Below are 22444 nucleotides of genomic sequence, written 5' to 3'. Positions count from 1 at the left end.
TCCTCTGGAATGGGCTCATCAGTATAAAGTTATTTAGTCCACAACAAGAATACATACACTCAACCCATTAAGCTCTGTGATCTACTGTGTCTTTGGAAAACCTGGTTAAAAAAAAAAAAAAGGTAATTTTCCCCCTATACAATAAGGATAAGTTTACCAGAACATATCCAATATCAATTATATAAAAAAAGACAGCGTGTGTGCCGTGTCCACTGCAACGACTACTTCAGGAGCTGGGAGCTACTCCAACCCTGGGAGCTTCCCGGGATCAACACGACCCACGTGCAGTCAGCTGCAGGCTGCACGCCACTCCTTCACACACACCTGGAGTCGGACGTTGATTAAATATAAAAAGGGTGAGAACAAATACACACGGACCCATGATCGCATCAAGAAGCTGCTCTCTGCAGAAGTACACGAGAGGGGGCTTTCGGGAGGCTGCTGCCAGGACCGAGAGGGTTAAAGCTATGGCTTAGGGAAGCACCCAAGTGAGCTGTAGGAAGGCATTTGTAGAGTAGACTCTGCAGCATCAAAGGATGATTTTCTAAAGGAGGCGAATGCTTTCTCAGTTAACCTAAATTCTGAGGCTTTCCGTAGTTGAGGGCTAGAAACAAGATCCAAAGAAAAGAGCCATGTTCAACGTCTAAGGAAGGTGACTGCCGTTAGGCTCGTGATGCTAAATGGTCCAAAAAGCCTTTGGTGGTGTGATATGGACAAGGAAAAAAATACACAAACCACATAACACCATTAAAACCAAAAAACATTTTTTTTCATTTAAAAAAGTATTTAGAACACATAAAACAAGGCAACATCTATTCTTTTTTCTCATCTTCCGGTATGGGGTCTGTCGGCGGCTCCTCCACCGTGGCACTGTTGCTCTCCGAGCCGGTGTTACTGTCACTGGTTCCTTCCTCGGCCAGACTGTCGACCCCCTCCTGCCCACTCTCCTTGTCCTCGGGAGTGGACGTGCCTTCTTCGCCATTCTGCTGGCTCTCTGTCGTTTCTTCCAGGTGCGTCTCCTCTGTAATCACACATGTGTCACCGTCAGTTCCAGACACACACGGGCCCTCATCACGCTGACAGCACGCGGCTGTGCTGCCCAGGAGGGCAGGTAACAGGCGCCTGAGATGAGCCAGGGCTACGGAGGAATTTCTAGCATGTGCAGAATGATCCTGGGCGTGGAAAGCCACTCTCTAACCAGAAATTTCTGCTACGTGAATACAGATTAACTTACTTCTGACGAAAATTAAGCTGCTGAACTGAGCTGTGCTCTAAGTGTAAAATACACACAGGATTTCAAAGACTTAGAATACAAGAAAAGTAAAAAAGGTTAATTTTGTTTAAAATGTTGATTACATATTGAATGGTATTATTTAGAAAATACACATACATAATTATCTGTTAAAGATACTTTCATCTGACTTGACTTTTAAAAACGTCACTAGTAGAAAACTTTAAGTACGTATGTAACTCCCATTGTATTTCCGCTGGACAGAGCGGGCTTTGGATTAAATGCGGAGCAAGCCGACGTGGGAAGAATGAGGCTGGAATCTCGGACACGAGACAGAAGTCCTGGGCTGTCTTCTGCAAGACGTTCAACAGCACGAGGTTTCTGCTCTAACGGTCCCTGATAATTTTCCTCAGTTTTCCTTCGAAGCTAGACAGCCAGAACCCAAGTGAAGCCCTAGGCGTTTTGACACGGCTCACTGACAGATGACCAAACAGGCAGGGGCCGGGCGCCCTATCTAGCTGGAACATGAGCAGAGAACCTTACCCTCACTCTCAAACTCTCGCTTTAACCACAACAAAATGCTCATGCTCCCGACGTGCCGAGCTGAAGGTGCTCGCACGGAACAGAAAGGAGGGCAAACAGGAGCTGCCCGCTTGGACGGCCCGACTGGGCAGGAGCTGGGCTGGGACCAAGCCCTGCCACTGCTTCCCTTCCCACCTCCTGCTAATGTGCAACCCGTGGGCAGCAGACCAGGCCCCCGAAGAGCACCTGGGCCCCTGCCCTAGTGCGCAAAATGCAGACAGAACCCTGGCCCCCGGCTTCAGTCTGGCCCAGACCTGGCTGTTGTGGGCATCTGGGAGTAAATCAAAGGAAGAAATCTCTCTCTGCCCTTCAAATAAATAAAAATAAACATTTAAAGCCCTCCCAAGCATTAATCTGGTGAATCAAGCTTTTCAGAAACACCTCCTGGAGATCCACATTCTGGGCTGGTGCCGCGGTGCAGAAGGCAGGTAAGCCCAAGCCTGCAACGCGGCCCAGGTTCAAGTCCCGGCTGCTCCACTTCTGATCCGGCTCCCATGCTAATGCACCTGGGCCCCTGCACCCACGTGGGCGACCTGGAGGAAGCTCCTGGTTCCTGGTTTGAGCCTGGCATAGTCCTGGACATTTAGGGAGTGAACCAGCAGATGAAGATCTCTCTCTCCTTCTCTCTCTGTATTTCTGCCTTTCAAATAAATAATTTTTTTTTTTTTTTCAAAAAAATCTATGTTCCATTAAGTGTTTCCCAGGCGTCTGTCAGCTTAATGCAAAGTACGGCTGCAGAGCCTCCCGTGCAGGGAACTCCTGGCTGTTCCCATGCCTTCCTTCCGCTCAGGCCTGTGTACAGGGGGCACTAGGCAGGGTCAAAGCAGTGCCAACAAGGGAGGTAATCGCAACACTTGAAGTAATAATCCATGTAAGCCGGACTAATTTACCAAAGTTGGCCATGTTATTTGTTACCCCCAGAGATTTGTTACCAGGACAATCAGTGCCCCTGAAGTAAACTTTTCTAGGCTGGGGCCTGTCACCTTCTGGCGATGGCTACCTGGTGGCTGTGTCCAGCTTTGTGGCCCAGGGAGGCTCTGCTGCAACTCAGTGCATGCCGCCGCCACACAGCCGCAGACGACATGGGGACAATGGGGCGGCTGTGTCCAGTAAAGACCCATTGGTGAAAACCAGGGGGCAGGCAGGATTTGGTCTGCAGGGTCTACTCTGCTGAAGGTGGTCCTACACAGCAAAGACAGTCTTAAGAGTGGTAACTGTGGGGGCTGGCACTGTGGCATAGCTGGTACATCCGTCGCCTGCAGTGCTGGCATCCATATGGGTGCCGGTTTGAGTCCTGGCTGCTCTGCTTTTTTTTTTTTTTTTAAAGATTTATTTATTAATTTGAAAGTCAGAGTTACAGAGGGGGGGGGCCTTCCATCTGCTGATGCACCCCCAATTGGCCACAAATGGCCGGAGCTGTGCCAATCAGAAGCCAGGAGCCAGGAGCTTCTTCCAACCAGGATGCCGGCACTGCAGGTAGTGGCTTTACCTTCTACACCACAGCACTGGCCCCAGCTGGCTGCTCCTCTTCCGATCTAGCTCTCTGCTGTGGCCTGGGAAAGCAGTAGAAGATGGCCCAAGTTCTTGGGCCCCTGCACCTGCATGGGAGACCTGGAAGAAGCTCCTGGCTCCTGATAGGCCCAGCTCCGGCTGCTGAGGCCATCTGGGAGGTGAACCAGCAGATGGAAGACCTCTTTCTCTGCTTCTGCCTCTCTGTAACTCTGACAAGTGCTAACTACTGCTTAAACAGTATTAGCACTAAGAGTTAAAATACTGCACGCTAGCTCCGTACCAGATCCAGGAGCAGATCTCTGCAGGCGGCTGCTAGGATGCTTCGACTGAGAAGGCTGCAGTGGAGTAACTCACCCAAGCTGTAGGGCTGGCCGGCAGGTACGCAGTCCCAGACCTGATCTCATTCCAGAGCCGGTGCCCTCAACTGCTCTCCCATTCCACTTTGTATTCCCAAGCCAGACTGGGGACCCCCAAGGCCTCTGATCCCACACAGCAGACAACCCTCCACTGCCGTTCTTCAGTGACCCCAACCTTCCAAGTGCAGCCACCAGAGACCAAGAACATGGGACGAACCACGTGACCTTGGGGGGGTGTTTGGAAGGAAAGACCGGCCGCGGCCCGACCCTTGTGGTGCGGCTGGCAGCGTACCCGTCTCCATTGGAATGCTCTCGTCGTCCTTCTTGTCCTCGGCTTTGCTGGCCGCGTGCTCCTCCTCGGGAATGCCGCTGCCCTGGGCGCGCTCCGCTTGCTCCGCTGCCTCCTTCTCCCTCTCCTCTTGCCTTTTGCGGGCCTGCTCCTCCGCCTGCGCGATTTCAGCTGCGATCTTCTCCATATCCACTTCTACCTTCAAACCGCACAACTAGCAGTCAGAGAAGAGAGAACTTTAGTAATGCCCTTTCCTTATCATTTCTGAGCCAGAGAAATCATTTCAAAGTGGGTGTTCCTTGCCTACGCAATCACACGTGGGTATTTCAAAAAGTTCAGAAACACAGAATTAAAAAATAAATTTTGATGTACTTTAAGAATTTTATTTATTTATATGAAAGGCATAGTGTTAGAAGGAGAGGCAGAGGGAGAGAACGAGGGATTTTTCAATTGTTGGTTCACTCTCTGAATGGCCGCAACAGCCAGGGCCAGACTGGGCCAGGCCAATATCCGTTGCTTCTCCAGGCGCATTAACAGGAGCTGGATTGGAAGTGGAGCAGCTGGGACTGGAACTGGCGCTCTGATGTGGGATGTCACCTGCTGCGCCACGACACCCAGTCTTTCCATGTACTTTCTGAAATACCCTCACGCACATACGTATAGATAGATGTAGGTATAGACATGGAAAAAATGTGGTTCTGGGTGCTCTCTAAAACTCTTATGTGCACAGGAAAGGGAAGTCACTCCAGCAGCTGGGACATCACGCACAGAATGTGTGCGGAGGCAATGCCCTAAGTGCTGGGTTACACACCAGGCCTGCAGTTTCTAGTTCGGGTGACTAAACACTGGATTTACTGACTTCAATTCAAAGTGCAAACTGCAAATTCTAACTAATGAAGGCACTTAATGAATAAATTTCAATCAAATGAAAAAAATTCATGATCATCTGGATGTTAAAACCTAAGAGTGCTCTAGCACCCACAAGTGTAGTCAAAATATGTGTACTAGGTTACGTGACACCTACTGCAGTCTTGCCAGAACATGGAATTAATTTTCATAAAGCAAGGGTCTTCAGACTCTATATCAAAATTATCTCTTTCAGAGTGAAGAACATTCAATAAAAACACTATTTTAGAAAAAGTAGGAGGAGCAAAAACTAACAAACTCAGTGACAGACCTGTTGAAAACACATTGAATGCATACCCTTTTAAGTTCATTGTTAAAAGAATCTGTGCTCTCCAGGAACTTCCTCTTCTTTTCCTGGTGTCGCTCCTCTATTTGAAGAAGCTCAGCTTCTAGTTTTCGCTGGAAGACATGGAGCAGGCCTTGTCACTACTTAGCTATTTCCTCGAACACAGAGTTCAGACAGATAACACGTCTCCCTCTCTAATGGTTCACACTTTCAAAAGTGTGACAAAGGGTGTTTAGCATTTTTATCTTAAAGCATCTATTACACAACTCTAGCAAAGACTTTAAAGACCAAGATGCAGCACCAAAGAAAGGACTATGATTAATGAGTCCATGTCAAAGAACACTGTTCCGGGCCTGGGCAACTTCTTCAGAGACAACACCAGGCAGTAAAGTGAATCTCCAAGCCTGTGAGTTCACACGTATTAGCAGATGTACTTTCCAAGGCTCTGTGTTACCATTTAAAAACAAACATCCAACCTCGGAGCAAGGTCCACTGCCCCTTAACCCCTCTCTTAAATCAGAACAGCTTAGCCTGGTGTTCTCAGGTACATTCACGCACGGTGTAAGAATCACGCCTCCTGGGACAGGTGGCACAGGCCCACTTCATCACAATGAGTGCTCGTGACTTTATGACTTTACCTGATGGACCATTAAGGACTGGACCTGTCGTTTAAGGACCTGCATCCTAGCTGTCGTGACCACTGACCGGACGTCAGGCACCACACTCTCACTAAGGATCTCACTGATGAGGCGGTGGTTTCTCTGGAACCGGGCGGTGGCTGTGTGCTTCATTGAAAAGCCATCATCATAATCTGGAAGAACGAGACATTCTGGGAATCAGAAGGGTGTAACAATGTTAGCACTTACTTACTAAGGAGGCCTGGCCCTCATGGCCTAACAAGTGGGTCCAAGCATCCTGGGAGCACTGGAGCACTCACTGGATAAAAAAATCCACACAGGACGTAACGTGCTCCTTGGCCATGGCACTGGCTTTTCTCACAAGGTCACCGAGCGATGCCGTGTCAGAGAAGGATCTGCCTGAAGCACAGCGAGGTCTGACCTTTCCTCCCCAGGCCCCGGCGTCAAGGCGAAGGCCGTGCTGGCGGCAGTAACAGAAACTCTGCTAACTGCCTCATTTCACAGCTGATGGACAACGTACGAACTGGGCGCTGTCTTTGTCCCTGTAGCACTGTAATATTAAAGTAATGAAAATACCCATTTGCAGAACTAACTTAGCCTAGAGTTAACTCATCCCTATTGAGAAAACATTATCTCTAACAATAATCAGTTTCCTAGACAGCATTTACATTTTATCACAAAACAATTAAGGCCCTGACATAATTTTAGAAAAAGAATGTTTGTCTGTTCACACAACTCAGATGGTTGTTGGGGTGTAACAGCATCACCCAGGTTTGTATACAGAGTATGGGTCTGGGGTCTATGCCTTTTCTAGGATTTTTAATGCTATTCAACACGGTTTCCTTAATTTTAGCCTTTGCTCGATCACCTTTTTTTTTTTTACGTTATTTGCTCACTTACATCAAGCAGAGCTTGCTCTTAAATGACACACATTAAAACTAGCTGCTCACCAACCACCTGCCTCCCACGTCAGGAAGCCCCGCTGAGCGGCCTGCAGGGCTGCCATGTCCTAGTTCAGCACCCCGTCCCTCGGCGTCTGTCGCAAAACCCTCTTCATCATAAACTTCACAGCTAAAAATCATGTTTGCAAAAAGTAAAACAAAACTAAAACATGCAGAAAACCCTGTTTCCTCTGAGCAATTGCTTTAGAATATGTACTTCTAGGCCGGCGCCGCGACTCACTAGGCTAATCCTCTGCCTGTGGCACTGGCACCCCGGGTTTTAGTCTCGGTTGGGGCTCCGGATTCTGTCCCGGTTGCCCCTCTTCCAGGCCAGCTCTCTGCTGTGTCCAGGGAGTGCAGTGGAGGATGGCCCAAGTGCTTGGGCCCTGCACCCGCATGGGAGACCAGGAGAAGCACCTGGTTTCTGGCTTTGGATTGGCGCAGCGCGCTGGTCCTAGCGGCCATTTTGGGGGTGAACCAATGGAAGAAAGACCTTTCTCTCTGTCTCTCTGTGTCTATAACTCTGTCTCTGCAAAAGAAAAAAAAAAGTACTTCTAAAATCAAACTGCTAGGCTAAGAGATGCAGCTTTAAACAACTCTTCTTTACAAAAAGAACCTTTTCAGGTGCAAGGTCATTTATGGTGCATGGGTGCCGCCTCCATCTAAGTGATCTTCTTGTTGGTATTTACACGGCCACAGCGCTGGACAGGGAGGGGAATGGAGTCTGCGTCTGGACCTGTCTTTCCTGTAGCTCAGTGTCTGCTCATCCTTTCCAGGCGCCACCTCACCCAGCAGCTGTTCCTCTCAGGAAGCCCCAGCTGCCCCATGTCCTGGAGATCTCTGACAGATGGCAGCAGCTGTCACGCTTGTGCGGGCACCACCTTTCTCGTTGTCAAGTCCATTTCTGCCTTCCAAGGCCTCCTCTTTCCACTCACTTGCGGCCCAATGCCTAAAGTCACTCTTCCACAGAAATCTTACCACCTCCCGTCTTGCCTTCCTAAGAGCCTCCAGTTCTTGTCCTACACCCAAACACGGAGGGCTTGAGGCTGCTCCTGAGCGGCTCTCTGCAGTCTTCATGTTCACGCTGCCACCTCTCACTCAATAGAATGGTTTTCCTCTTCTGCCTTTGATTCCTTGTGCCTTCCGTCCTCACAATGTCATCATCTTCTGACTTGATCTTCTGGCTCTCAGAGCTGTATGCTTCTCTTGAAGTTATCATCCCACTGGAATGACCAAGGTCTGGCTATGCCACTGTGTCTTTAGCACTGATGATTTTGCTTACCACTCAGAGAGGTAGAGACACACAGAGAGAGGTCTTCCATCTGTTGGTTCACTCCTCAAATGGCCACAGGGCTGGAGGTGGGCCAGGCAAAGCCAAAAGCCAGGAGCCAGGAACTCCATCTGGGACTCCCATGTGGGTGCAGGAGCCCAAGCAACTGGGCCATCCTCCACTGCTTTCCCAGATGTAGCACTAGAGATTTGGACTGGAAGTGGAGCAGCCAGAACTCCAACTAGGGCCCATATGGGATGCTGGTGCTGCAGGCCAGGGCTTTAACCTGTCTGCGCCACAGTAAACTCCAGGCCCTCTCTCCCCTCACCCGTTCATTCTTTTAAAGATTTATTTACTTATTTGAAAGTCAGAGTTAGGCAGAGAGAGGAGAGGCAGAGAGAGAGAGAGGTCTTCCATCTGCTGGTTCACTCCCCAATTGGTTGCAACAGCTGGAGCTGCACTGATCCAAAGCCAGGAGCCAGGAGCCTCCTCTGGGTCTCCCACGTGGATGCAGGGGCCCAAGCACTCAGGCCATCTTCTACTGCTTTCCCAGGCCATAGCAGAGAGCTGGATTGGAGGAGGAGCAGCTGGGTCCCGAACTGGTGCCCATATGGGATGCCGGCTCTACAGGTGGCAGCAGCATTCCTTGCTACACCACAGCGCCCCCACCCCCCCATTCTTTTAAAACATCTTTTCCCCCTTCTCTTCAGTGTATCAATTTATTCACCTCTTTAGGTGGAATTATTACTTCTTCCTTCAGGGGTATCTTCTTTAAAGTTGTTACAAGCTTCCTCTTTGTTACTGCTACCTTACCAAATTATTTTCTTGATTTTTTGTTGCTTACAGCTGATGCCTCCAACCCTTTCCACATCACGCAGCTCTCAGAGAAAACACTGGTGCTCCCACAGCACACCGGGTGTGTGGACGAGTGCGCTCGGCGAGGCGGCTGTCTCCGGGGCTCTGCCCGGCTGCAGCTCTGCTGTCTCTGCCTGCAGTCCCAGTGCCCAGCTCCGCGGTATGTCGGGGCACACGGTCTGCCCAGGGGTGCCCTCGGGCGCTGCTCGTGATGCAGCCGTGCATACAAACTCTTGCTGGGCTTCTGGATCACTGGGAAGGGAATTCTATGCTGCTGCCCACTCACTCACTTTCTCCCCTAGGAGGCTTTAATTTAGAGAATGCAGGGTGCAACTATAAGACACTTAGTTTTTAAAGGCAGTTGAGGCACCATCCTGATTGCAGCTCAAACCTTTCATGCGTTCTGAGGAAAACATCTTCATCCACAGTAAATAGGTTTTGCTATTTTCCGCACTGAAACGGCTATTTGCTTTTCTTGGGGAGATTCACATACAAGCCTTACTCAAAATAACCAGGATACTGGAATGCTACTTAAATTACGCTTTGTTTTCTGTTTAAGGCAAGAAATAAAAACTTCTATTTAAGAGACTTCTCCCGTTTTAACTCTCAGAGAAGTGCAGCCTCTTTACCGTCTGGGTCCTCCGCAGGCTGGATGCTCATGTAAGGCTCCCCCTTCTCCATGCGAGACTGTCTCTGCCGACTCTCCTCCTCTAAGGCAGCTTCTGCACGGCTCTTCGCATTGATGTAAGCCAGGTACGCGGGGGAGTTGTGATACGCCTTCATGGATTCATTGTACTCTATCTGAAATGCAAACGTTCCCCAGATTTGTCACCAGCATTCTGCAGGTTACACTGTACCCTGTGTCACCTCATCTGAATACCGAAGATCTGATGCGAGCAGGGGGCTGCGGATATCATCTCCTTTCTACAAAGGGTATGAGGTCTAGGAAAATTAGGTGACTTCACTCAGGCATACAGAAGCTCAGGAAGTCTCAGTTTCTCATCAGATCTTAGGTTTCTTTTATAAATAAGCCAACACTTACACATGACATCCCTACCTACCTTTTCTGCTTCGTATTCGTTTAAATATTCTTGTTTCTCTTCATCAGTGAGATCTCGCCACATGCCACCAATAATCTTTCCAATCTCCCACAACTTCAGGTCAGGGTTGGAAGCCTTTACTTGGTCCCAGACCTTAAAAAGTAAAACATAAAAATTTCAATATTGATACCTAAATACACAGATCTCTTAAAAATATTTTTAAATGTGTAAACTTTCAAACATAAACAAAAGCAGAGAGGAAAGTATCAAATTCCTATGTACTCATCAGCCTGCTTCAACAATTATCAGCAGCTGGCCAATCTTGTGTCATCAGTACCTCGCGAAGTGTCTTAACAATCAATCGATTGTATTTATTTGAGAGGCAGAGAAGCAGAGATAGAGCTCCCATCTGCTGGCTACTTCCCAAATGCCTGCAAAGCTGAGGCTGGCCAGGCTGCTGCTGGGAACCAGGAGCTCTATCCAAGGCACCCACAGGCGGCAGGGACCCAACTACTCGAGCTGCCTCCCAGGGCAAGCAACTGTAGGAAACTGGAGTCAGGAGCCCAGGAACCCCACAATGGGTGTGAGCACTCCAAGCAATATGGTATCTGCCAGGCCAAATGCCCACCCCTTGATGGATTTCTTCTCAACTTCACTAATACATTTTTCAGTTTGATAGGACAAGAATATCTCCAATCACTGTAGACATTTAAGATGAATTAACTCAGCAACATAGCTGATGTCTCTAAAAGTGTGTTTAGAAGGGAACTGGTGGGGCTGGCGCTGTGCCGGCATCCCATATGGGCTCTGGTTCAAGTCCCAGCTGCTCCACTTCCAATCCAGCTCTCTACTATGGCCTGGGAAAGCAGTGGAAGATGGCCAAGTCCTTGGGCCCCTGCACCTGTGTGGGAGAGCCGAAGGAGGCTCCTGGCTTCAGATTGTCCCAGCTCTGGCTGTTGTGGCCATTTGGGGAGTATACCAGCAGATGAGGACTTTTATCTCTCTAACTCTACTTCTCAAACAAATAAATAAAATCTTAAAAAAAAAGAAGGAAACTGGTTATTTTGCAGAATATATATTATTAAAAATTTGTAATTATGACCCAAAATTTTAAAACTTTTAAATAGTGGCTAAAATACTCTTCTCTTTAATAGAGACTGGCTCTATTTTTTATTTGAGAGTAATATAGGTTTAGCAAAACGTTAAAAAACTCAAAGAAATATAAAGAAAACAAAAGCAATCATAAGCTTATTGCCTAGAGATAACCACTGTCCTCCAGGCTTTATCCCCTTCAAAATAAGAAGTGGTTGCTACTATTTTCATAGGAATAAGATATTAACACATGTAATCTTATATTCCTTTTTTCATTTAACATTTTTCTCATGCCATTAAATAATATTCTCAAAAGACATTATTTTTGTATCTGCAGAACATTCTATCCTAAGGATCTTAAAAGCTGACTAAATCATGCTCCTCTAGGGTTTTTGATCTGGAATTCCAAAATCACGATGAGTCTTGTTAACAGCTACCGGCTTTCATCCTGCCCTCTGACTGTGCACACCCGCAGGGGCTACGTCAATCTGATGCTGGATGGGAGACAAGGGAGCAGCAGTGGCAGTCCTAACCCCGCCCGGGGCCGGGTGCCTACCTTTCGGCTGTACCTCATGTAGGGCATCAGCGGCTTATCTGGTGGCTTTGGGGGCTTTGGAATCGTAATACCAGAGGATGCCTACAAAAGAGTTAAAATGCATTCATTATTCAGCTGCAAAGAGTTCACCAGCAAACTGAAAAGAGTCCCTTAAAAAATTCTAATGCGTCTTTCTTCTACTCGTCCACCGACACAAGATTCTTATATTTTCTCCACTGAAAATAGCTATCACTGCAAATTCAGAAATGTTCACATCAAAGGAAAATGACTTTAAGCACATAATTCTTAAGGCTTTACTTAGCAATTGAGTGCCACTGTTTTGACAACCTGCTGTAAGAACAAACAACATATTACGTAATAATCCATACATAGAAAATATATGGTTATAAATCAAGCACCTCACATTTAGGACATTACCTGGCTCCCTTTTATTTTGTTCAATTCCCATAATACATACAGTCAACACTTGATTATCTGCAGCAGAATCTGAACCCTCAGCACTTACCATGCACACTGTAGAGGGCACCCTGCATCTGCAGGTACTACCTCAGGGGAGCACACCCACAGCAACAACAAAATCTACTTTCCTAGCTCCAAGACCAGGGAAGGAAGGGAGGGAGGGAGGGAGGGAAAGAGAGAGAGGGGGAGAGAGGAGGAGAGGGAGGGAGAGGGGGAGGGGGGGAGAGAGGGGGAGAGACGGAGAGAGAGGGGGAGAGGGAGGGGGAGAGAGGGGGAGAGAGGGGGAGGGGGAGAGGGAGGGGGAGAGAGGGGGAGAGGGGGGTAGAGGGGGGAGAGGGGGAGGGGGGGGAGAGAGAGGTGTTATCTCCCTTACTATGACCAGCAGAGATTTTATTTCTCTTAAGGTTCAGGCCTGTTACCCAGTAGTTTTCTTATGAAGGAGATAAAGAAGTAGGAACTGGAATCGCCCCTTTCTTTGTCCAGAGCAAGGAAGGCAGGACTGCAGGCATGGGCCAGATGATGCAATTTTTGCATCACTGTGTCAAGAAACTCCATTCCACTAAACACTTTTTGGTTTTGTGGGAAGAGATAGAAGAATAAAAGGGAAGACATGATGTACAGGAGGAAAAAGGAGAGAAGAGAGAGGGAGGGGAGACAAAGGATATTTTCTAAAAAGTTAAGGAAAACAGTGAGAGAGGAAAAAAAATTTTAAAAAGGAAGGGGACAGAGAGACAAGTGTGGGCTTTAGATACGGGCTATGGGCTAGGCCTCTGCTGGGTGCCCAGATATTGCTACTCAAGGGTGCCCATTTTTGAACCTCTAGTCTCAACACACATGATCACACTGGAGTAAGGACCCAGAATAAGAAAAACCATGCTGAGTGATGTTTAACATCTAAATTTGGGGGAGACCCTGACACCAGGCCGGGGGGAAGAAGTACAGGCTTTATCCTAATTACCAAAAGAGGGGCTGGGTCCTGGCAAGACACCACAGTGACGTGCGTCCTCCCTCCTGCCGCAGCTGCTGCGATCAAGCTCCGAGGCCGCCCCCACCTGGAGGTGGGACCCCATCAGAACCACACTTCTCACTGCCATCAAGAACTGCTCCTCTCCTACCACAGCGCCCCTCCCTTTGCTGCTCCCCAGTAACGTGGATTCGTCTCACGTGGAGCAGTGTCTCTTCCTGTGCATTGCTACACCTCATGCATGGAGGGAGGTGAGCCACAGGGGATGGCAGCTGTTCACCTCGGTTACATCAGCGCGTGTGCTTCCTCACAGAGAGCGTTGCCAATTCCTTGCCACACAGACTGAGCAGACCGTGCAGTGGTTACAGTCAAGTCGGAACCATGCCATGGTCAAAGGTGGCAGACTATTCCTAACACTGCTTTAATATGCTGAAGAGGTAAAGAACTCCGAAATGCCTATACTTTCAAGTTTGAGGATGAATTAAAACAGCTTAAAAACTTGATGTAGTAACATTTGTTGATATTTTCCAAGCAATTACATTTTATAGCATTAATGGGTTTGCTTGTACCTCCCCATCCACCTGTTCCCAAAGAAAGGTGCATGCATCATCTACACACTGAGACCATGTTTTCATTACACTGTCTGCTTGCAAACACAAAAACCAACAACCACCTCGCCCCAAACCTCCCACTAAAAACTTAGCTCCCTGAACACCTCCAGTGTATTTAACACCCCAGACAGACATCTTTCTACGATGTCTTAAGAAACCAGTTTGCACTGAACACACTTTAACCTTTTCTTGCAAACAGCCAACTAGAAATGACCACAGCTGTGCTGTACCCTCTGTTCCAGGCGTCAAAGTTGCTGTTGGTTTTTACTAAACGGCTGGGGGCTTGCGCTTCGAAATGTGGGTTTGCTTTTTAAATCTCTTTCTCGGTTGCCATCAAGAAACCCACCTCTAGCAGCAACTCTCTAAAAAAATCTTCTGCTTCCAATTAAGATAAGGGGGGAAAACAAATAATTCAGCATGTTAAAACAGTGCTTTCCTAAGAATAAGGTCTTAGGACATCTCCTTCGAATAAAGTCTACAATTTTGTGAAATTTATCTTGGCTACTTAGGTTTTGTTGCTGTTTCTTTCTCAATTCTCAGTTGTTTCTCTGGTAAGGTTTTATTGAAGGGTTCCCTCCTAGGATAGAAATTCCATGAAAGCACAGAAATCCGCTGTTTACAATGTTCTGTCTCGATCTGCTTTCACACCTGTTCTTGAAGAGAACACTAACCATTATCTGAATGAAGAACTGACTAGAACGTGGATTCCTCAGTAAGCCCTCGGAAAGGTCTCCCCTGCTACAGAAAGCTTCTGTCTCCTGCACTGCAGCCTTGAGGGAAACCCAGGGCCCTGCACGGCTTACAGGAGCTCCCTCCCAGGGCTTCACTGTCATTCCTTCAAGTCACAGCCAATGCAAACACAAGCCCCCACCCAGAGTAAAATATAACTGCCGCCACCTTAAAAACACTTGTCTAATGTCAAAATCACAGCTACGGAGTTCTAACATAACTGAGTAGTGTAGAACATCCACACTTTTCCAGGCCCTTTGATTGTACTGCACTCAGTGCTAAGAAGACGATTACACACACACACCCCAGCAACCGTCCTATGCTCATCTACTCCGAAGCTGGCGCCCACTCCACACGCTGGGCTCTTCCACTGCCCAGAAGGAACAGGAGATGATGGACCCAGGTCCAGAGATGGCGCCCACCCTTCCCAAGTGCCTGCATCACATGATCTCACTCTACTCATGGACAGCCCCCACAGCTGCATCCAAGTCAAAGAGAAATGCTGACACAGCCAAAAGTAAATTTCCTCATATTATAGTGAGCACTTCTATTCTATTAATGTAGATAATCAAGAGCTGACTGTATAGAATTTAATCATTCTCTGGTTTATTGCCCATGAATAAATTTCTGCATTAACACGGATGATCCAAAACAGATTCTGTTGTTCAAAGTAAAATGTTCTTTATCATTTGAAAACCTTGCCTCCTGTATACCTTGTGGAACAACACATTTAGGTCAAGGAAAAACATGTACTGATATACATTGTGAAATGCATACATACACAGTCAGAATTATTTTGATACCATGAAATATGCACAGTACATAACATACTTGATATGCTTATGAAGTACAAATTATGCAAAAACAATGAAAACTTTAGACAAACAAAACCTATCAAGCTAAGCAATATGCTTACCAAAAATGACACCAAATTTGACAGTTACAGCTTTTGGCTATAGCTTGATTGACTACAGGGTGAGAGGGCTTTTTGAAGTGACATTACTGAAGGCACTTACTATTACTTGTGAACACAGAAATTGGAAACCAGGTATCCACAGTTTACAGCCATTCTGAGTTGTACAAATTCTTACCAACATCACATTCAAGTGTACATAGGTATTTGACTTTTGGATTTATTTTTATTCATTTATTTTCAACAAGTCATTTTTACAGTTATTTGGTTTTTGGTATTAAATGGAGTTTTGAATGGAGTTTAAAATAATTCTCAATTTTGATTTTTTAAGTTGATTACTTAAATGAAACATATAAGGTTTCAGAAACCACACTCCTCATACGAGTTAGAAATGCACTTCTGGGTGTGCATGTGTGGCCTGATAATTCAGATCAATTCTTTCAACGTTCATTCTGCCATTCGTTGAGGTGACATTAAAGTCTTTCTCTTCTGAATTGCAGAAATAAGGCTGTTAGATAGTCAACTATTCTAAATCCAAAAGACAAATAATTATGTGCAGCAATTCAAACTGCTAGGCCAGCCAAAAGCTTTCTAGTCCTGAACGGCCAGGTCTGAAAGCTTGGCTCATCCTAAGAAGCTGGATCCCTGAGAGCCGCTCGTTACCTTAGAATACAGATAGGCTTCATTTCAAAAAGCCTGTTTTAACCATAAGAAACTCCCAGTGTCTACATACGGCATAAGCAGTGAGTGCCCCAGGCGTAAGCCTACCGACCACCAAAGAGAATGGAGCTTTTTCTTCTGCCATATACATATCCAGATCTACTTTTTCAGTGTAAGGCTGTACCATGAATGTTGAAAATAGCTGAAAAGCCAGGTTAAAAATTTTTTTTAATGGCTGTGCTTTTGATTCAAAAGGACCTAACTGAAGGCATTTCTGGTCAATTCCAGTTGTTTGCCGGATGCTGTAATAGTTGATTCTCCTACCGTGACCCGGCTGTTGGTGCCCGGGTTCCCTCCCAGCCTGTAGTTGTTGTAGGCGAGATGACTGTATGGATTGTATCCCACAAACCCTGGTGTGCTGGGCATTTGCTGATGGAAACAAATGAGACAAAAACACGAATGAGAAATGAGCTCAAACGAGGAAAACACAGAAATGAAAAATGATCTGCTTATGGCATGCAAAAGCAACCTGAATTTAAACAAGCAATGATGTGTTGTAATTGTTTTTCTCTTACACTGAGGAGATTAAATCTTTCTTTCATTGGGAAACCAGCCTGTCAGTGTTTGTTTTGTCCTTTTCTGCGGGGGCTTGGGGTGTCTGAGTGTAAACTCATGCGGCTTGTATTTTGCGACAAGCAACAGACTTCAGTGTTTCAAACTCGTGTTCCACAGTGTGATGCAACAACCCAGTGACATATATGATGCCTGAGAGAGGAAGGCCTGAAGTGTGATAACACTACATGCAAAACAAAACACAATTTATTCGACAGCTATGTGGATGCCACCAATGTAGTCATCTACCAAAACAAGTAAAAACAAGAAATGGATCTGCTTTTGGACAATTTTAAGTCATTTTATATAATGTGTGAAATGAGAAGAGACTCAAATCAGGAAGCCAGGAGTTGTCAATAGAAAAAAAAAAATGTTGGATTCCACGGATGCCACATACATGATTTCAAACAAAGACTGGTAAGAAATGCATGGATCTCGTTCTGGGGGCACTAGCTCATCTCTTGAACCCAGTCATTCTTTCGTAAGCTTCTCTTCCACCTCTTCTTTGATCCATCTTCCATAAATCAATCATGAATAATTTCTGTGTTTGGCCTTAACGTGAACTACCTTTTTAGTTGACTTGAACTTTCTTTTTCATCTAGTTTCCTGATAGCTCTTGCCCTTTTTAAAAACACAAGTGCACACTGCAGCAACAGAGTTCTTGTTTTTGTGAATTTATATGTTGATGCAATTACAAACGGGCTCTAGCATAGCAGAGGCCGCGTGGTTAACACAACGACATCCAACGTTCATGAAAATCAAGGCATAATGCATAAAAATAACGTAGCAAGTAGAGACTCAAAGTATGTTACCTAATGAAACTTAGTTAAAAACAAGTGACAGTAATTTCATTTTTATAGGCAATTAGCAATGTCAGTCCTGAATTGTATAATGCAAAATACACAACGCATCCCGACTAAGCTACAGCTATTACGAAATGAACACAACTTCCTAAGCATGCGGCTGAACATATCCTTAGTGTCCCAAAGACACTCAAGCAATTATCACATTTGATACAACTGAGCAATTTCTAGTCTACATAGTTAGAGAAGACGCAAATTAAGCATATTGAAGCAGGCAAAACACAGATGAAGTATAAGAGGCACAGAGAGGTGTCTATTCCTCGGAGTGGTATACTGGGTGATGGCAGAGGTGGTGGTGAGGGTGGTGACAGCAGTAATGGGGGGGAAGGAAGGAGAGTAATTCATTTAGCATCCATTCTTTCAGGATGTTCTTATTCCTAGTCTTCTATATGTTGTGTGTCAATGTGAAATTATAATGGTACAGAAATATGACTAGAGAAAGGTTAACAAAAAATCCCTTTCTATATGTGAGAAGTCTTAAGGAGACACTTGGCTTTTGAAATATTTTAATCTCAAAAATTCAAGTTTGTCTTCAAGATATTATACACTGCTAGAAGCAGTACTGATGTCAAAATGACACCTTCAAAGGTTGTACAAACAATGAGAATCACTGTTCAACATTATAAGGTAATAATGTTAAGAAAAATAAGGGAATTAAAAAAATTGAAACTAAAGCATCATAATTGTACCATTTCCAAAGCTGAAGTACAAGAGTAGCTCTCTGAGGTCAGAATCTCAACAGTTCATTTCCACCTGTACAGCCCCTAGCAAAGTGCCATGGAGATGGTTATCAGGAGTGTTCTTGGATTTAGGAAAGGAAACAAACCAAGCACAGGACTTTCTCATCTGCTGGAGTTCACTTTGGAGACTGTATAGTGTATACATGGAACTGAGAGGATATGAAACAGTATCTCCTTTTAAAAGCATCTCACTAAGGAAAAACAATCTGTTGATAAATGTAACTAAAACACACATCTGAGGGTTAAAAAAAATCCAGTGGAGAAAACAAAATCACCTAAGAACCTAATTAGCAGTGCAAAGTAGCCTGGCCTGCAATTTAGGTAGTAGGGTGTGAAGGAAGGGCTACCAGCTATTACAGAAGTGCTTCTGCAGAATATGGTCATGTTAACAGTGTTTTTTAAAACACAGACAACCCCCTCCCCCCTAAAAAACTCCACAAGGAAGCCATTTCAGGGAGGCCTAACAGTTGCTGTGGAATCTGTTTCATGGGTTGGGCAACTATTTTACATGCTGACCAAGCTGGGTCAGAGCTTGCTGGGTGAAGAAGCCGGTTCACCGCTATCAGGCAGATACTTTGAAACATTCTCAATTCCCAAGCCAATCAAATCTAATCACAGCGTGGAGTCAAATTCCATAGCAAAATCTGACCCACAGATAATGAAATCCTCACTTGAACAGCTTGAAAATAAAGATTTACAATGAGTGTAGTTATAGAAGTAGGAGCTTTGTTTGATTTAATATGGAAATTTTATATATAGAGACAAGAAAGGAGAGAAAAATGTAACCAGCTGAAGGTTAGGTTTAAAAAAAAAAAGCCAGAATGAGCACTCACTCAATATCAACTTAAAGACTCTGAGAAAGAAGTGTTAAACTTGTTAACTATTTCCCATTAAGAAAAAAAAAATAAAACAAGTAAATTCAGCATAGGAGGTAGGAATTTCATAGTATGTTTCTTTAAATGTTGGGGCTGGTTCAAGATCAGAGGCAAAGAGTTATTTTATTTAGAAGGAAGTCTGTTTTTTAGCTGAATTTTCATCCTGTTACTGTGATGATTGAGTGACTGTCACTGGAAGACATCTGGGTTTTTGTATCAAGGCCAGACTCGGCTATTACATTAACAAGAAAATTAAAACTTACTGTTGCAGGAGCTGGGGTGGGAGGTGGGGCATAAGATGGTCTTTCTGTTTGAAAGAAAATAAATAACTTCTTGTAAACAACTGAGATATAATACTATGCAACAAAACTACCAATGGTCCTGTTTTGAAGAAAAAAATGAGAGTATTTTGGAATTCCCACTTGCTAGGGCATTAGTCTCTTATTAACATAGATTGATAAATATAAAAATTGAAACTTACTTGACATTTTGGAAGATTAAGTTCTCAGTTCCTTAAGAATGAATCTGAGACACTAAAATAAAAAAAAGGAAAAAAAGGAAAAAAAAAGAGAATCAAAACTCAGCAAGCATGAGAATGTTTCCCTAAAGAGGGCAGTTTGATTGGTACTTTTGAGTAAAACTACATTATCTCTCAGTACTCAAGCCTTGCGCGTATTTTACTAGTCCTTGTAAGTCATCTGGGTCATCAGAATTAAATGACTCGAGTAAGTTCCTGGGATATTTAAGTATCAGAAATATACTCCCAGGTTCTGTCCTAAGCTGCCCCACCTCTCGCACGGTGAACACTTGGTAATTGGGAAGGCAGTGGTCACACACTGTGCTGTGCCACCTGTCCACACCAACAAGGCCTGCTGGATGCTGCCAGCGCCCGGTCAGTTCCACCTGGCTTCTGGTCTAGCAACCTCTGTTCGAACAGGGCAGCTCTGTATTCCCGAAGGCAGCGGAAAAGGTAACAGGTATACTAAATGCGTTTCACATTCTTTTAAAGCGGCAGATAGCTTCGGACTCGCTGGAAATACATTGAATTCACTGTTCCCTCATCTGCACTCCCATGCAGAGCTAGGATACTGCTTACTGTAGCTTTTCAAAACATCTGCCAATATGGCTGGACTGGGTGCTGCTCTCGTCACCGTATCCGTCTCTAGTGCGATTCCTGATAGACGTTGTCCTAGGGTTCCCTGCTCACAGTAGGGCCAGAGCTTGTCCTTCACATCAACAGTCCCGAGGGGTTTAAAAAAAAAATCCGTGTTTTGGAAAGAAGACAAACTCCTATCCTGGAGCGCCTTCATCCAGCCTCACGGGAGATAAGCAGGAGCTACCTGCAGCACCAGGGTGCAGGTCGGAGCCCAGGGTGCTTTCCCCCTCTGCCTTTAAAGCCCGGCGGGAACCTCTGACTTTGTTGCAAATTTCCTTGCTGCTCAGCCGGCGAGCTGTCAGCATCCAGGAGGCCTTGCGGTGTGGAGCCCTGACGGGACAGCCAGCAGCTCCCTGCACTGGGCGCTTCACGCTAAGATACACTCACAGACACTGCTCGCCCCCGCCGGAACGCAGGCTCTCAGAGCGGGCCAGGGCCCCTGTGCACCCCCGGACGCCCTCCCTGCGGCCTGGCCCTACACAGACGCTCGGCAAGCATTTGTGGAATAAGGCAGGACAGGCTTAGGAGAGCAACCCTGCTGTCCCATTTTACAGATCAGAAAAGGGAGTCTTGCAGACTTCAAAGTAACTCTTCGAAACCACGCCGCTAGGAAGCGGCAGGAGCTGGGGTCCGCACCCAGGCCAAGTCCGCTCACGCCAAGCCGGCCCCGCGGGTCCTCGGGGCCAGGGCCCCGGGCCGGGGGTCCCTTCCGGGGCTGAGGGCCCTGGGCTCGCCTCGCCCCTCAGGGCTGCCTCGGAGGTCGCTTCCTCCACGCCTGCCGCGGGGGATGCACTTTACCAGCAATTCCCCCAAAGCGGGGTATGCGTGGGCGCCCTGACCGGGTTCGGGGTGGCCGGAAGGGGCCATCCTGCCCCTGAGGAAGGCCCCCAGTGAGGACTCCCTCCCCACGCGCGCTCCGCTAGGCCTCAAGGAGGCCTCACCGGCTCTCGGCTCCGGCCCCGCAGCAAAGCCTGACCCCCAGCAACCCCCGGGGACCCGGGGTCCCGCCGAACGGAGGCACCGCGACCTGCCACCCTCCCGACCAGGTCGGACCCACTAGGAAACACTCACCCGCGGGCAGAAAAAGCGCCCGCAGCTCCGGCTTCGCTTCCCTTTGTCCCGCGCACGCCCCGCCCCTCACGTCCGGAGCTTCCGCGCTCGCACTTTCCACACTTTTTCTCAATTTCTTCTCAGGCCCCACCGACTGTCTTCGGAAAAAAATAACCCGCTCCCGAGGACGCGGCGACGCTTAGTACAGCCAAGGATTTTTTTCCAGGCCCCGTACGTTCCACAAAGCTCCTCGGATTTGGATGCTTTCCCAGTCGGGCGCCGATTCGTCACGGCGAGGAAGGCGGAGGTGGCCAGATCGCGATAGGCCCGGTTCCCGCGGCGGTGAGGGGTCCGAGCGGCGGCGGCGGCGGGAGGTGCCGAGCCCTGCCCGAGGGCGTGGTGGCGAGGCCCGCGGCCTCGGCTTCCGCGCGTGAGGCCGGGAGACGCAGGAGCCGCTCCAGGGGGAGGCCGCGCGCGCCTCGGGCTCCGGCCGCGGCCGCCCCCGCGGGACCCCCGGCGCCGGGTCTCCCGCTTCCCCTCGCGTCTCTGGGCGGCAGGACGAGTGTTCCCCGTGCTCCTCAGAGCGGACGACGCGGGCGCGGAGGACTCGGCCTGGAGGGAAGCAGCACGGGCTTTGGCTGGCCACAGGTTTCCGAGCGAGGGCCCTCGTGTGCCCTTGCAGCGCCGAGGGTGCCTGCTGCTGGGCTCTGCCCCAGATCCGCCTTCGCCGGCTGCGTAGACTCCTGTGCCGTTTGGGATGCAGCTCAGCCGTGCCCTCGGGAGGCCCTCTTGCAGTGCCACCCCCCCCCCCCCAACAATCCTTCCCTTGTACCCCCAGGCCTTTCCATCTGGCCCTTAGGAAGGTGTGTCAGCTTTGCAGTGCCGGTCACCGCTGAGGGTCTGGAGCCCAGCTCGATGCCCGTGACATGGGCACCGCGGCAGCCCCCTCTGGCCTGCTCCAGCCAGGGCCCTTACCCCCCAAGTCATTGGGGCTCTTTGCTCACCGTCTGGAGTGAGTGGCCCCTTCCTGGGCTGTGGACACCCTTGGGTGCTGTCTTAGGCCCCTGGTGGGAGAATGAACAAATGGGCACCCCCCGAATGGTACTCACTTGGGCACGGGGTGGGCCTTATTCTTAGCCGTCCTTAGCGCCCCTCTGGGACGAGCCAGCAGGAACAGGGGCCTATACGGGCGTCCCTGCAGAGCTGGGGACAGCTGATACCGGGGCTTCCCCTGCGAATAGGAGAGAGTGCAATTCAG

General features: G+C 47.6%; 1 protein-coding gene across 3 annotated transcripts; it reads right to left on the bottom strand.

Moving 5' to 3' along the window:
- Nucleotides 1–747: 747 nt before the first annotated feature.
- Nucleotides 748–21277, bottom strand: SMARCE1 (SWI/SNF related BAF chromatin remodeling complex subunit E1). 3 transcript variants are annotated; one of them, XM_008271444.5, is made up of 11 exons: nucleotides 21208–21277; nucleotides 19462–19513; nucleotides 19244–19287; nucleotides 16215–16319; nucleotides 11555–11635; nucleotides 9928–10059; nucleotides 9496–9667; nucleotides 5801–5973; nucleotides 5174–5275; nucleotides 3974–4184; nucleotides 748–1021 (listed from the first exon to the last, which is right to left on the bottom strand). In XM_008271444.5, the coding sequence occupies exons 2-11, from the start codon at nucleotides 19466–19468 to the stop codon at nucleotides 813–815; spliced, it is 1236 nt and encodes a 411-aa protein (XP_008269666.1). In that variant the 5' UTR covers nucleotides 19469–19513; nucleotides 21208–21277; the 3' UTR covers nucleotides 748–812. The 3 variants fall into 3 exon arrangements, with proteins under 3 accessions (XP_008269666.1, XP_008269667.1, XP_089173795.1); XM_008271445.5 differs by lacking the exon at nucleotides 16215–16319; XM_089317669.1 differs by lacking the exon at nucleotides 19462–19513.
- Between the last annotated feature and the right edge of the window lie 1167 nt (nucleotides 21278–22444).

Source organism: Oryctolagus cuniculus, chromosome 17 (assembly GCF_051225735.1).
Source record: "Oryctolagus cuniculus isolate XC-2025 breed Fujian yellow rabbit chromosome 17, ASM5122573v1, whole genome shotgun sequence".
NCBI classification, from domain to species: domain Eukaryota; kingdom Metazoa; phylum Chordata; class Mammalia; order Lagomorpha; family Leporidae; genus Oryctolagus; species Oryctolagus cuniculus.
This window is presented reverse-complemented; position numbering and strand designations above follow the sequence as displayed.